The sequence below is a fragment of the Oncorhynchus clarkii genome, chromosome 2 (assembly GCF_045791955.1).
Source record: "Oncorhynchus clarkii lewisi isolate Uvic-CL-2024 chromosome 2, UVic_Ocla_1.0, whole genome shotgun sequence".
Classification (NCBI taxonomy): Eukaryota; Metazoa; Chordata; class Actinopteri; order Salmoniformes; family Salmonidae; genus Oncorhynchus; species Oncorhynchus clarkii.
In genome coordinates this window covers 80,481,151-80,496,966 of record NC_092148.1, presented here as the reverse complement: position 1 = coordinate 80,496,966, position 15,816 = coordinate 80,481,151, and the positions used below count along the sequence as shown (strand labels likewise).

The 15,816-nt window shown below is 42.5% G+C and overlaps 1 protein-coding gene across 1 annotated transcript in view; it reads left to right on the top strand.

The window, feature by feature from the left end:
- LOC139374744 (spondin-1-like) overlaps nucleotides 1–15,816 on the top strand; it is a 135,812-nt gene that overhangs the window by 99,045 nt on the left and 20,951 nt on the right. The window contains exons 7-11 of the mRNA XM_071115873.1: nucleotides 2,876–2,940; nucleotides 8,266–8,467; nucleotides 12,774–12,914; nucleotides 13,324–13,399; nucleotides 13,963–14,145. Coding sequence (XP_070971974.1) covers nucleotides 2,876–2,940; nucleotides 8,266–8,467; nucleotides 12,774–12,914; nucleotides 13,324–13,399; nucleotides 13,963–14,145 — 667 coding nt within the window. The remainder of the gene's footprint in view (nucleotides 1–2,875; nucleotides 2,941–8,265; nucleotides 8,468–12,773; nucleotides 12,915–13,323; nucleotides 13,400–13,962; nucleotides 14,146–15,816) is intronic.

Sequence of the window (15,816 nt, the reverse complement as noted above, 5' to 3'; positions counted from 1 at the left end):
AACTCTGAGTCTCTCGGTTTGTGTAGCAAAACTCCAGTACTTTGAAACCGTGGCATATGGAGAGGTGGTGGGACCAGGGACATTTCCCTCTGCAGCCTCTGACCGTGGCACTGTCTGCCCTGGGCGATGATGTAACCAATAGCCTCTTCTCCTCTTTTCATCCTGTCCTCCATCTCTCTCCCTCTGTACACAAAGCGGTCAGGGTCAGCATGGCAGGCAGCTGTGTGAAGTGTAAAACATCCTCCTTCGGTGCTGCAGCTGCTGCCTCCCACTGCCTTTTCATCCCCCTCCCCCTCCTCCCTTAATAACACTCACGCCCTCTCCTTCAATAAATCCAATTTACCACTTCAATTATACTCAACAAAAATAGAAACGTAACATGTAAAGTGTTGGTCCCATGTTCCATGAGCTGAAATAAAAGATCACAGAAATTTTCCATACGCACAAAAAGCTTATTTCTCTCAAATTTTGAGCACACATTTGTTTACATCCCTGTTAGTGGGCATTTCTCCTTTGCCAAGATAATCCATCCACCTGACAGGTGTGGCATATCAAGAAGCTGATTTAACAGCATGGTCATTACACAGGTGCACCTTGTGCTGGGGACAATAAAAGGCTACTCTAAAATGTGATTTCTTTTCACACAACACAACGTCATTGGCAAGATGGCGCCGGCATACATGGCAGCTCTGCTTCTAGCTCCTAAGCAACTTTGCAGTATTTTTTTTGTGTATAAAAAAATAACAAGCATTTCAGCTAAATATGTGACCAATAAAATTTGATTTTGATTTGTCACAGATGTCTCATGTTTTCAGGGAGCATACAATTGGCATGTTGACTGCAGGAATGTCCATCAGAGCTGTTGCCTTTTCTCTACCATAAGCCGCCTCCAGGTTGTTATAGAGAATTTGGCAGTACATCCAACCGGCCTCACAACCACAGACCACGTGTAACCACGCCGTTGTGTGGGTGAGTGGTTTGCTGATGTCAACATTGTGAATAGTGCCCCATGGTGGCAGTGGGGTTATGGTATGAGCAGCCATAAACTACGGACAACAAATACAATTGCATTTTATCGATGGCAATTTGAATGCATAGAGATACCGTGACGAGATCCTGAGGCCCATTGTCGTGCCCTTCATCTGCCGCCATCACCTCATGTTTCAACATGATAATGCTCAACCCCATGTCGCAAGGATCTGTTCACAATTCCTGGAAGCTGAACATGTCCCACATTCAACAGCCTGATCAACTCTATGCGAAAGAGATGTGTCGTGCTGCATGAGGCAAATGGTGAACATACCAGATACTGACTGGTTTTCTGATCCACGCCCCTACCTTTTTTTAATGGTATTTGTGACCAACAGATGCATATCTGTATTCTCAGTCATGTGAAATCCATAGATTAGGGCCTAATGAATGTATTTCAATTGACTGATATCCTTATATGAACTGTAACTCAGTAAAATCTTTGAAATTGTTGCATGTTGCGTTTATATTTTTGTTCAGTGTACATATAAGACTGTAGGGAGGACTGGATCACAACAAGGTCTATATGGGCTGTATGCTGTATGGCTCTGCCTCTGAATATTCATCAAATGTGTTTGGATTTAACTATTCACAACACACAAACCATGGAGAATAACATGATTTATCCTACTGTGATTCTCATGAATAACAATGCTTCTGTTTAGAGTTAGTTCCACATGCAGACATGCAGTTCAACTTATGTGATTAGATGGACTAACTTATGTCAGTAGATTGGCTAACTTATGTCAGTAGATATGGACTCCCTTAGTCCTCAGGATGTGCAAAAAATCCTCTTCATGGTGGTTCTGTGAAGTAGAGACACCCGAGAACAGAAAATCAGGCCAGACAGACAGGTGATTATCCTCCCCACCAAGAGACATACAGTTCACATCATCATGATAGACAGCCAGACTGTAGTGTAGAAGGACGGTGACAAACAGAAATAACAGGCATCTGCTTTTTGCTGGTATGAGACCATGACTATTCTCGCAACACTCACTTATTGTGGAAAAATACTTTGAGCTTTAAATGAAGGCTGTGGGTCTCTTGAGTGTGGCCCAAAACTAGAGAGCTTGAATAAGTAATTCAGAGGGCAAAAACTGGTCAGCCCTGAGGTGCTCTGAGTAGAAATGGGAGACAGGCTTGTTTTCTATAGTAAGCCCCAAAAGAGAAGACTTTCAGGGCGATTGTGGAACCATCAGTCAACCATGAAAAAAAGCATTTTTTACAAGCCTGTGGGCCGCGTCCCAAAAAGAGGCTGAGTGTTGCTGTCCAAGAAGGGCACACTCCACTAGTGAGCTAGAAGTGGTTAGATCTTTTCAAAGTAAAAGAGTGTGTCTCATATCTAAACCTGTTTCTGTTTACGAAACGGTACAGTGTGTGTGTGTGTGTGTGTGTGTGTGTCTGCTCTGAAATGTGTGAGAACTGAACAAATCTCTACTGTGCTGTTTTTCCTTTTTTTCATGTCAGACACCAAACTGTCTCATAACGCTACAACAATTCCTACTTAGTTCTACATCAAAGGGGTCTGTTTGCTACTGGCCCTTTAATTTTTCAGCAGGAGGTGACAATGCTGCCATGGTAACACACTGCTCCCCCAGACTGGCCAGCTCAGCTGAACTACTGTGAATTGTGTGATTCACAGTAGTTATCCTCTTGTGGAAAAACAGCCATTATAAAATAGCAGACACTTCTGGTCCCAAGATGCCCATTTTCACAGCTCTCAACTTTGTAAAGTTTTTACATTTCAAAAGAAAGAGAGGAATGAACACTGTTTAGTATCTTTCTATGTTTTCCATGTTGTTTTCTCTTATTTTACAAAAATAATGTATCTCTCTCTCCACAGGGTGATGAAGTTCTGACTGTTATCAAAACCAAGGCGCAGTGGCCAGCATGGCAGCCCCTGAACGTGTGAGTACACAGTGATGTACAAGAGTACCCTCACCTTTCACAGGTTTATAATGTTAATTGTCTTTCAAAAAATATATACTTGTAGAGATGATCATTTGGATAACCATTAATTGAGAATTTAGATGTGAACAGAATATCTCATTCCTCCCAGCTGCCCACTGCACTGAGGCTAGGTAACACGGTCACCACCGATAAATCCATGATAATCAAAAACTTCAACAAGCATTTCTCAACGGCTGGCCATGCCTTCCTCCTGGCTACTCCAACCTCCAAGCCTCCCCAGCTTCTCCTTTACCCAAATCCAGATAGCAGATGCTCTGAAAGAGCTATAAAACCTGGACCCGTACAAATCAGCTGGTCTTGACAATCTGGACCCTCTATTTCTGAAACTATCCGCCGCCATTGTCGCAACCCCTATTACCAGCCTGTTCAACCTCTCTTTCATATCGTCTGAGATCCCCAAGGATTGGAAAGCTGCCGCAGTTATCCCCCTCTTCAAAGGGGGAGACACCCTGGACCCAAACTGTTACAAACCTATATCCATCCTGCCCTGCCTATCTAAGGTCTTCGAAATCCAAGTCAACAAACAGATCACTGACCATCTCAAATCCCACCGTACCTTCTCCGCTGTGCAATCTGGTTTCCGAGCCGGTCACGGGTGCACCTCAGCCACGCTCAAGGTACTAAACGATATCATAACCGCCATCGATAAAAGACAGTACTGTGCAGCCGTCTTCATCGACCTGGCCAAGGCTTTCGACTCTGTCAATCACCATATTCTTATCGGCAGACTCAGTAGCCTCAGTTTTTCTAATGACTGCCTTGCCTGGTTCACCAACTACTTTGCAGACAGAGTTCAGTGTGTCAAATCGGAGGGCATGTTGTCCGGTCCTCTGGCCGTCTCTATGGGGGTGCCATAGAGTTCAATTCTCGGGCCGACTCTTTTCTCTGTATATATCAATGATGTTGCTCTTGCTGCGGGCGATTCCCTGATCCACCTCTACGCAGACAACACCATTCTGTATACTTCTGGCCCTTTCTTGGACACTGTGCTATCTAACCTCCAAACGAGCTTCAATGCCATGCAACACTCCTTCCGTGGCCTCCAATTGCTCTTAAACGCTAGTAAAACCAAATGCATACTTTTCAACCGTTCGCTGCCTGCACCCGCACGCCCAACTAGCATCACCACCCTGGATGGTTCCGACCTAGAATATGTGGACATCTATAAGTACCTAGGTCTCTGGCTAGACTGTAAACTCTCCTTCCAGACTCATATCAAACATCTCCAATCTAAAATCAAATCTAGAGTCGGCTTTCTATTCCGCAACAAAGCCTCCTTCACTCACGCCGCCAAACTTACCCTAGTAAAACTGACTATCCTACCGATCCTCGACTTCGGCGATGTCATCTACAAAATAGCTTCCAATACTCTACTCAGCAAACTGGATGCAGTTTATCACAGTGCCATCCGTTTTGTTACTAAAGCACCTTATACCACCCACCACTGCAACCTGTATGCTCTAGTCAGCTGGCCCTCTCTACATATTCGTCGCCAGACCCACTGGCTCCAGGTCATCTACAAGTCCATGCTAGGTAAAGCTCCGCCTTATCTCAGTTCACTGGTCACGATGGCAACACCCACCCGTAGCACGCGCTCCAGCAGGTGTATCTCACTGATCATCCCTAAAGCCAACACCTCATTTGGCCGCCTTTTCTTACAGTTCTCTGCTGCCTGTGCCTGGAACGAATTGCAAAAATCGCTGAAGTTGGAGACTTTTATCTCCCTCACCAACTTTAAACATCTGCTATCTGAGCAGCTAACCGATCGCTGCAGCTGTACATAGTCCATCGGTAAATAGCCCACCCAATTGACCTACCTCATCCCCATACTGTTTTTATTTATTTACTTTTCTGCTCTTTTGCACACCAGTATCTCTACCTGCACATGACCATCTGATAATTTATCACTCCAGTGTTAATCTGCTAAATTGTAATTATTCGCCTACCACCTCATGCCTTTTGCACACAATGTATATAGACTCTTTTTTTCCTACTGTCTTATTGACTTGTTTATTGTTTACTCCATGTGTAACTCTGTGTTGTATGTTCACACTGCTATGCTTTATCTTGGCCAGGTCGCAGTTGTAAATGAGAACTTGTTCTCAACTAGCCTACCTGGTTAAATAAAGGTGAAATCAAAAAATTACAGGCTAAAGGAGGAGATAACCACACAGAATTCATTCACCAGCTACATGCTTGGCCTGTGGATGTTTTCTTAAATTCATTAATGATTGTGTACATTTTTCATGAGCTTTTTTGTTTGTGAAAAGAAGGCTCCTGTTTTGATGAGAGATGTGTTCCCTCGGGGTGTTTCTGAGATGAAGGTTAATAGCCTCCCTTCTGCTCCAATATATCAAGATGTTTCATTGACCTATTTTAAAATGAGCCTGTCAATTAAGCCAGGGAATGTTTGCTTTGTTGGAGGAGACATATTCATTGTTGATGTTAAAGGGGGTTGGAAAAACATCAACATTACAGATGTCTCAAATTGAAGGAGATCGTTTAAAAATATTAATGTGCATGTGGAATGTGAAAATTCTACACTGAACAAAAATATAAACGCAGCATGCAACAATTTCAAAGATTTTACTGAGTTACAGTTCAAATCAGGAAATCAGTCAATTTAAATAAATAAATTAGGCCCTAATCTATGGATTTCATATGACTGGGAATACATATATGCATCTGTTGGTAACAGAAACCTTAAAAAAAGGTAGGGGTGTGGATCAGAAAACCAGTCAGTATCTGGTGTGACCACCATTTGCATCATGCAGCGCGACACATCTCCTTCACATATAATTGATCAGGGTGTAGATTATGGCCTGTGGAATGTTGTCCCACTCCTCTTCAAAGGCTGTGCCAAGTTGGTGGATATTGGCGGGAACTGGAACACACTGTCGTACACATCGATCCAGAGCATCCCAAACTTGCTCAATGGGTGACATGTCTGGTGAGTATGCCGGCCATGGAAGAACAAGCACGCAGATGAGCTTCCGTGAGACGGTTTCTGACAGTTTGTGCAGAGATTCTTTGGTTGTGCAAACCCACAGTTTCTTCAGCTGTCCAGGTGGTCTCCGACAATCCCGCAGGTGAGATGTGGTTACACGTGATCTGCAGTTGTGAGGCCGATTGGACGTACTGCCAAATTCTCTATGACGATGTTGGAGGCGGCTTATGGTAGAGAAATTAATATTAGATTCTCTGAAAACAGCTCTGGTGGACATTCCTGCAGTCAGCATGTCAATTGCACACTCCCTCAAAACTTGAGACATCTGTGGCATTGTGTTATTATTATTATTGTCCCAAGCACAAGGTGCACCTGTGTAATCAGATGTTTGATATGCGAAACCTGTCAGTTGGATGGATTATCTTGGCAAAGAACAAACCCTCACTAACGAGGATGTAAAGCTTTTTGTCCGTATCGAACATTTCTGGTACCTTTCTTTTCAGCTCATGTAAAGAGTTTTGTTGTTAATCACTTAATTATATAATATTTCTCCTTCTCATTTTTTTTTGATCTCTTCACACCTCTTTCAGTAACTATTGAGATGTTACTGGATGTTCTTCTCCTCTTAGTGTTAGTGTAGTGGCAATTAACACATAAATAGTCCCAAATGGCATCCTGTTCCCAATTTGTGCACTACCTTTGACCAGGGCCTATAGGGTCTGGTGAAAAGTAGTGCACTATATAGGGAATAGGGTGCTATTTGGGAAGGAATCATAATATCTTTCTTTAGCCTCCACACACATCCTCCAGCCTTAACAACATCTCCAACATAACATCTGTCTCATTAACACTTCTCAAATGCCTTCTGCTGTCTATGATACAACATTATTCCCTCTAATGAGTTCTAAATATAAACAAGTTATTATTTATTAATATGTTGAGTGGTTATGACAGAAATGTGTTATACTTCTTTGTTTGGACTTAAGATAGTGTAAGTGTTCATTTTGAATATTTATTGAACTAAACTTTATGAATAGACAGTGTTTTGAAAAAGTATTTGCCCCCTTGTTAATTTTCTCTACTTTTGCATATTTTTGATACTGAATTTTGATAGTGAGATCTTCAAGCAAAACTTAATTTTAGATAAAGGGAATCTTAGTGAGCAAATAACGCAAAAATGACATAACTTATTTCATAAACAAAGTTATGCAAACACCCAAAGCCCCTGTGTGAAAAAAGGTATTGCCACCTTACACTCAATAACTGGTTATGCCACCTTTAGCTGCAATTACTCCAAACGCTTCCTGTAGTTGTTAATCAGTCTCTCGTGTCGCTGTGGAGGTATTTTGGCCCACTCTTCCATGCAGAACTGCTTTAACTGAGCAACGTTTGTGGGTTTTCAAGCATTTCAAGTCCTGCCACACATTTCAATTGTGATTAGGTCTGGACTAGGCCATTCCAAAACTTCAAATGTGTTTTTTTGAGTCATTTTCATGTAGACATGATTGTGTGTTTTGGACCATTGTCTTGCTGCATGACCCAGCTGCGCTAAAGCTTCAGCTCACAGACGGATGACCTGACATTCTCCTGTAGAATTCTCTGATACGGAGCAGAATTCATGGCTCCATCTATTAAGGCGAGTTGTCCAGGTCCTGAAGCATCCCCAAACCATCACACTACCACCACCATGCTTGACCGTTGGTATAATGTTCTTACTGTGGAATGCAGTGTTTGGTTTTCGCCAGGCATAATACTTTTGACTCATCTGTCCATAGAACATTCCTCCAAGAGCCTTGATGATCATCCAGGTGATTTTTGGCAAACTTCAGTCAACTTTTTGGAAGAGTGGGCCAAAATTCCTCCACAGCGATGTGAGAGACTGATCAACAACTACAGGAAGCTTTTGGTTGCAGTCATTGCAGCTAAAGGTGGCACAACCAGTTAAAGTATTGATTGTGAGGGGGGCAATTACTTTTAAAAAGTAACACAATAAAATGACATAACAGTAAAAAGGCTATATACAGGGAATACCAGTACCGAGAAACACTTAAAGCACTTAATTGGTGTGGTATGCGCTGCATCTACATTAACACCACAGTTGTATATTGTATTAGCCTTCACCAGTCTTTAACATTGCCAATATTGTCAACCCTCTCTATCTATCAATACTAATGTATACATATTTATCTCATACTGTACTTTTAGAGCTTGCCACTTATGGAGCTGGCTGTCTCATGGAGCTATGTTGAGCAATAAGATCAATCTGCACATTGGGGAGCATACTCAAATGTCTGTATATCTCTTTGTCTTTCCAGGCGGGCAGCTCCCTCGGCTGAGTTCTCAGTAGACCGTACGCGTCACCTCATGTCCTTTCTGAGCATGCTGGGGCCCAGCCCTGACTGGAACGTGGGGCTGTCTGCAGAGGACCTCTGCACCAAGGAGTGTGGCTGGATCCAGAGGCTGGACCAAGACCTCATCCCCTGGGACGCAGGCACTGACAGTGGAGTCACCTATGAGGTGAGGGTCCTGGGCCCCCCAGACAAGGGGTCAATATTTAATAAATGGCTCTGGTTTCTTGGTCTGGTTCAGTTAACTAGTAAAAAACCTCTGCCTTTCTGACTTTCAAAACCAGGCCTCTGTATTTTTCCATGAATCTGGAATGAAAGCTTTTGATCTATTTTCATTAATAGTGCAGGAGATTTGCTTTTTTATTTTTAGTTTATGGCTCATGAATATACAAATGACCCAACCTTGGCTGAAAAACGCACTAAACAGATTCAGCAAAAAACCTACTGCTAACATAAAGCAGCACATTCACTCTGTAGTCATTTTATTGAGGCGTGCCTATTTACCCAAGAGGCTGCCTCACAGACTAGTTGTCTCTACACTGTAAATATGTCCCCAACAAATCCTGCCCTGGAACTTATAATGACATTTTCTGCTGGCTTTAAAAGACACTGGGGAACGAAATGGAAAGACACTGCCATCTATAGGCCAGAAAAGACCCTGAAGATAAAACCAGACTTCATACCTAAATCCACAATCTGTAAATACCATTTTATGTTTTCTTGGTAAAGAAAGCAGATGACAAATACATTCATCTACTCCATATGTGATTTAGTAATTTAGTTTCTGGCTACTTTTGGCTGCAGTACCAATGAATACATCTAAAAACTAAAACTAGATTCCCTGGAGTTAAAGTAGAAATGGCTTTTGTAGTTTTCTCTTCCCTGAAGTAACTGTTTTGGAACCGAATCATGAAAGGTGATTTACAAAGCACCTAGCAGGAAACATAAACATAAATCACTCATAAAATAAATATTACACATTTGATCAATTATGCATATTGAGATCAAACACTGAGTCCCCTAACAGATGGCAGCTGAACATGATGAGGTGCTCGCTCTCACTCAGCCCCGTGCCCACACTGTTTCACTAGCGCCCCTCCCTGTGCCCACACTACCCTGTGTTACAGTTACTATCAGCGCTGTGCCCCAGTGGCGATCTGTGCCACTTAAGATGAGGGAGGATGATTAAATAAAATTCATGAGCCTTATTTCTATTACAGCATTTTGGATGACTGTCATTCATATTTCATTCACCCAACTCAATGTAACATCAATAGGTTTTAGATAATGTGTGACACTCAAATTTTCCCTGCACCCATCATGTGGGTGCTACAATCTAGCCTATGAATGAAAATGTACAATGTAGGTGCACAGGTTGAGAGAATTTTGAGTAATCAAGGTGACAGACAGGGACGCACACTTTTGCCTGCATCTAGCTGATCTAGGGTGTAATCGTTACTCCAACAGTTGCAAAATGAGAGTTTCTATTCGACAAATTCAGGTAAATTTGTCCCAATTTCGGTCCGTTTGCTTCCGTTTGCCTCCGTTCAGCGCAATGAATACACCCCTGATCACATGCAAACACAGTTAACTTTCATACCAGACACGTACAAGCAGCTCGTGTAATATATAATTCCTTCTCACATCAATCTATGTGCTCTCTTCCGCTCACCTTTTCCCTTCGCTTGTGGACTTCAGTGCAGAAAACATCAGTGGTTTGTGACCAGGCGGAAAAAACTTTCCAATCCAAACCTTCATATCATGACTGCTAACTGCTACACACAGCCTACAACGTTGTCATGTCATAGTCAACATAGGCATAGCTACTAGAACTAAGGCGTTAGTAAACCTGCTACAATCATGCAGAACAGTGTAGTCAGCAGCAATCAGTTTAGCAGTTACACCGGCTGGCAACATTGGCAAAAATTAATAAAGCCAAAAGCTTACCTTTACTTGAAAGAGTTCTAGTGTTGGATAGCCATAGCCAGCTAGCTAACATAGCATCCCTCTCTGTTTGAGTAGGCTGCCTGCATTTGACACTAGCTAAGTAAGTGAAAAAAAAGATATACTATAAAATATAACTAGCTCTCTCTCTCGCTCTTACTTCTCCTTAATTTTGGAAGAAATTAATTTGTTCAAAACTGTTCAACTATTGCCTTTCTCTTTCTTTGTGTCAACTTCTCACCACAGTTCATGCACTGCAGTGCTAGCTATCTGTAGCTTATGCTTTCAGTACTAGATTCATTCTCTGACAGCATGTCAGTTCATGCTGCAAGAGCTCTGATAGGTTGGAGGATGTCCTCCAGAAGTCGTCATAATTACTGTGTAAGTCTATGGAAGGGGGTGAGAACCATGAGCCTCTTAGGTTTTGAATTGAAGTCAATTTACCCAAAGGTGGACAGAAGCTAGCTGTCTTCCAGCTACACCATAATGCTACCCTACAGAGTGCTTCTATCTTCATTGTAAAACAGTTTTAATAAATTATTTGGTAACATTAATATATTTTGTATAGTTTCATCAAAAATTATAACTTTTTTAATGTTCCACTATTTTATTTTTATGAAATTCACTGAGGAAGATGGTCCTCCCCTTACTCCTCTGAGGAGCCTCCACTGGCGTCCCCATACTACCCTGTGTTAGTTATTACTGTACCAGCCCTGTTCCCATACTATCCTGTGTTACAGTTACTGCCAACCCTGTGCCCATACTAACTCCTGTTAGTATTACTGTTAGTACTGTTGTACTAACTCCCTTCCATGGACCTACAGTGCCTTGCGAAAGTATTCGGCCCCCTTGAACTTTGCGACCTTTTGCCACATTTCAGGCTTCAAACATAAAGATATAAAACTGTATTTTCTTGTGAAGAATCAACAACAAGTGGGACACAATCATGAAGTGGAACGACATTTATTGGATATTTCAAACTTTTTTAACAAATCAAAAACTGAAAAATTGGGCGTGCAAAATTATTCAGCCCCTTTACTTTCAGTGCAGCAAACTCTCTCCAGAAGTTCAGTGAGGATCTCTGAATGATCCAATGTTGACCTAAATGACTAATGATGATAAATACAATCCACCTGTGTGTAATCAAGTCTCCGTATAAATGCACCTGCACTGTGATAGTCTCAGAGGTCCGTTAAAAGCACAGAGAGCATCATGAAGAACAAGGAACACACCAGGCAGGTCCGAGATACTGTTGTGAAGAAGTTTAAAGCCGGATTTGGATACAAAAAGATTTCCCAAGCTTTAAACATCCAAAGGAGCACTGTGCAAGCGATAATATTGAAATGGAAGGAGTATCAGACCACTGCAAATCTACCAAGACCTGGCCGTCCCTCTAAACTTTCAGCTCATACAAGGAGAAGACTGATCAGAGATGCAGCCAAGAGGCCCATGATCACTCTGGATGAACTGCAGAGATCTACAGCTGAGGTGGGAGACTCTGTCCATAGGACAACAATCAGTCGTATATTGCACAAATCTGGCCTTTATGGAAGAGTGGCAAGAAGAAAGCCATTTCTTAAAGATATCCATAAAAAGTGTTGTTTAAAGTTTGCCACAAGCCACCTGGGAGACACACCAAACATGTGGAAGAAGGTGCTCTGGTCAGATGAAACCAAAATTGAACTTTTTGGCAACAATGCAAGACGTTATGTTTGGCGTAAAAGCAACACAGCTCATCACCCTGAACACACCATCCCCACTGTCAAACATGGTGGTGGAAGCATCATGGTTTGGGCCTGCTTTTCTTCAGCAGGGACAGGGAAGATGGTTAAAATTGATGGGAAGATGGATGGAGCCAAATACAGGACCATTCTGGAAGAAAACCTGATGGAGTCTGCAAAAGACCTGAGACTGGGACGGAGATTTGTCTTCCAACAAGACAATGATCCAAAACATAAAGCAAAATCTACAATGGAATGGTTCAAAAATAAACATATCCAGGTGTTAGAATGGCCAAGTCAAAGTCCAGACCTGAATCCAATCGAATCTGTGGAAATAACTGAAAACTGCTGTTCACAAATGCTCTCCATCCAACCTCACTGAGCTCGAGCTGTTTTGCAAGGAGGAATGGGAAAAAATGTCAGTCTCTCGATGTGCAAAACTGATAGAGACATACCCCAAGCGACTTACAGCTGTAATCGCAGCAAAAGGTGGCGCTACAAAGTATTAACTTAAGGGGGCTGAATAATTTTGCACGCCCAACTTTTCAGTTTTTGATTTGTTAAAAAAGTTTGAAATATCCAATAAATGTCGTTCCACTACATGATTGTGTCCCACTTGTTGTTGATTCTTCACAAAAAAATACAGTTTTATATCTTTGTTTGAAGCCTGAAATGTGGCAAAAGGTCACAAAGTTCAAGGGGGCCGAATACTTTCGCAAGGCACTGTATATTACCCTGTGTTACAGTTACTCCTGGCCCTATGCCCATGTTGTATCACTCATACTCCACCCTGTACCTTTACCATTCCAGTCTCCCAACAAGCCCACAATACCTCAGGAGAGGATCCGGTCCCTGACCAGCCTGGACCACCCCCAGAGCCCCTTCTATGACACAGAGGGAGGCCCTATCACAGCCTTGGCCCGGGTAGTGGTGGAGAGGATAGCCCGAAAGGTAACTATAGCATATGCCTCATTCATTCAGCTCTCTGTCTGTGTCTGCTCCCTCTGAAGAGATGTGAATGTTCATGCAACATAACTCTCCTCACAGTCGCTATACATGTAATTTTGCTTTGGATACATAGCTCTTTGAATTGGCAGTATATTGCCATAGTGATCATAGCAAGTCTTTGAAAAACACAGAGAAAATTGACAGTGTGGTTGTCTCCTGACAACTGAAGCAAAAAAAAAAAAAATATCTATTTTAATCCAAAAACCAGATGTCATATTGACCTAAACTCCATTTTACTGAAGATTGCCTAGAAAATAAATACCCTTGTCTCCAATGAGAATATATGATATTAGATGGTAAATGTAACATTTTATCAGTGTTTGTGATGTTGAATCATGTTTCTTGCCCACAGGGAGAACAGTGCAATATTGTCCCGGACACGGTGGACGATATCGTGGCAGATATTGGCCAGGAGGAGAAGGAGGAAGGTGAGTAATCACTTTATCTCAAACCAATTTGGGATGTTCAATTTAAAAGCCACACACTGTATCTGCTGGAGTCTTTAATGAAGCGTTTGCCTGGCAGCCTGTTTAAACCTCCAGATGTCTGACTGCTGAAAAGCATGAACACGGCCAAGCAGCAGAAATGAACCTGATGGGGTTTCTAGCCACACCCTGCAATTACATTCCAATACTACCTTTGAACCTCAACCAAATGATTTGTTCTCTCTACTCTCATTCTGTTGAGCACGACACTGTCTGTTTCCTAAACAGGACGGTCTCCAGTACATTACAATACACGTACTGTGGGTATTGTACAGTAACTATACACTAGAGCAAGAGATGAACTGTATGAACTTGCATTGACTTTTATAGGCAATTAGTGCTTACCTATACAGCCCCAACACATTCTAAACCAGTGAAAATATAGGGTTACATACATGAACAGTGCATATGAATTCCCCCCTTCCCACCAACATGGTCTCATTAGAATATGCCAAAATAGTGACATTTAACCAATGCAGTTATTGTCACCCAATTTCTCCGTCCAGACGACACTCCAGAGACGTGCATCTACTCCAACTGGTCTCCGTGGTCAGCCTGCAGCTCAGCCAGCTGTGACAAGGGCCGGAGAATGAGACAGAGGATGCTGAAGGCCCAGCTGGACCTCAGTGTGCCCTGCCCTCATACCCAGGACTTCAAGCCCTGCATGGGGCCTGGCTGCAGCGAGGAGGGTGAGGACTAAGGACAGTGTCACAGTCGGGGTCTCTAACTCTACTGTTTAGAGTTAGAATAGTAAAATACACAAGGTGCAATTTAGAAATTTGGTTGTGCATCAGCAGTTTTTCTCTTGTTATGTCAGTTGCTGACAGTCACTCAATTAGCCATGTCAACTAACAATGTTTAGATTGGTAAGTTAGTCTAGCCAGCCATCTAATGTTGTAAACATGGCCAAATACTGACTGGGCACGCAGGGCATCTCCCTGGGGCCCTGACCTCCAGGGGGCCCCCATTGATTTTGTTCATCACTCTCACTCAGATATCATATTAACATGGCATAAGTCATGGCAAATAGTTAGAATTGCAGGAAATTAGCTGTAAAACTGCAACAAAAAAAAAGTATCTGCCCCATGGCAAAATGTGTAGAATTGCAGGAAATATATTTTTTATCTACGCCTTCAAGCCAGTTAAATGTTTTTCCCACCATGTGGGTGGGCCCCCAACCAAATTTTGCTTAGGTCCCTCAAATGCATTTACAGTGCTTTCGGAAAGTACTCAGAACCCTTGACTTTTTCCACAATTTGTTAGGTTACAGCCTTATCCTAAATTGATTAAATCTACACACAATATCCCATAATGACAAAGCAAAAATATATATTTTTGATTTTTTTTACATAAGTATTCAGACACTTCACCCAGTACTTTGTTAAAGCACCTTTGGCAGCGATTACAGCCTCAGGTCTTCTTGGGTATGACGTAACAAGCTTGGCACACCTGTATTTGGGGAGTTTCTCGCATTCTTCTCTGCAGATCCTCTCAAGCTCTGTCAGGTTGGATGGGGAGCGTTGCTGTACAGCTATTTTCAGGTCTCTCCAGAGATGTTCGATCAGGTTGAAGTCCGGGCTCTGGCTGGGCCACTCAAGGACATTCAGAGACTTGTTCCGAAGCCACTCCTGCGTTGTGTTGGCTGTGTGCTTAGGGTCGCTGTCCTGTTGGAAGGTGAACCTTTCACCCCGGTCTGAGGTCCTGGGCTCTCTGGAGCGGGTTTTAATCAAGGATCTCTCTGTACTTTGCTCCATTCATCTTTGCCTCGATCCTAACTAGTCTCCCAGTCCCTGCTGCTGAAAAACATCCCCACAGCATGATGCTGCCTTTGCCATGCTTCACCGTAGCGATGGTGCCAGATTTCCTCCAGAAGTGACTCTTGGCATTCAGGCAAAAGAGTTCAATCTTGGTTTCATCAGACCAGAGTCACTCCGTAGAAAAATGCTTATTGAAATGATTGATTATCGTAGTTTAATCGTTGGTGACATTGTTTCCTACCCTCACATATCCATGTGCAATCAGACTGAACTAAGGCCTAACATGGGAGAGGTCCCGTGTTCATGAGAACAGGAATTTGGGTTGAGATGGTGTCATGCTCCTCCTCCAACTTCTTAGCCAAGCACAAGGAAGTAGGTCTTTATCAATAAAACATCACAATAAGGTGCAGAGTGTTGGATTAGCCTGCTGGTGGGCAAGGAGACCCCTGCTCTGCTAAAACCATTTACAACTGTGTGATGTTTTCAAGGGATTGTTAAGTAAACGTTAACTATTTGGTTGTAATATCATCACCTCAGCACATTTAGCAGTTATACATGCTTTTCATGAGCAGTAAAAATATGTTGATCATGTCATTTTTAGTC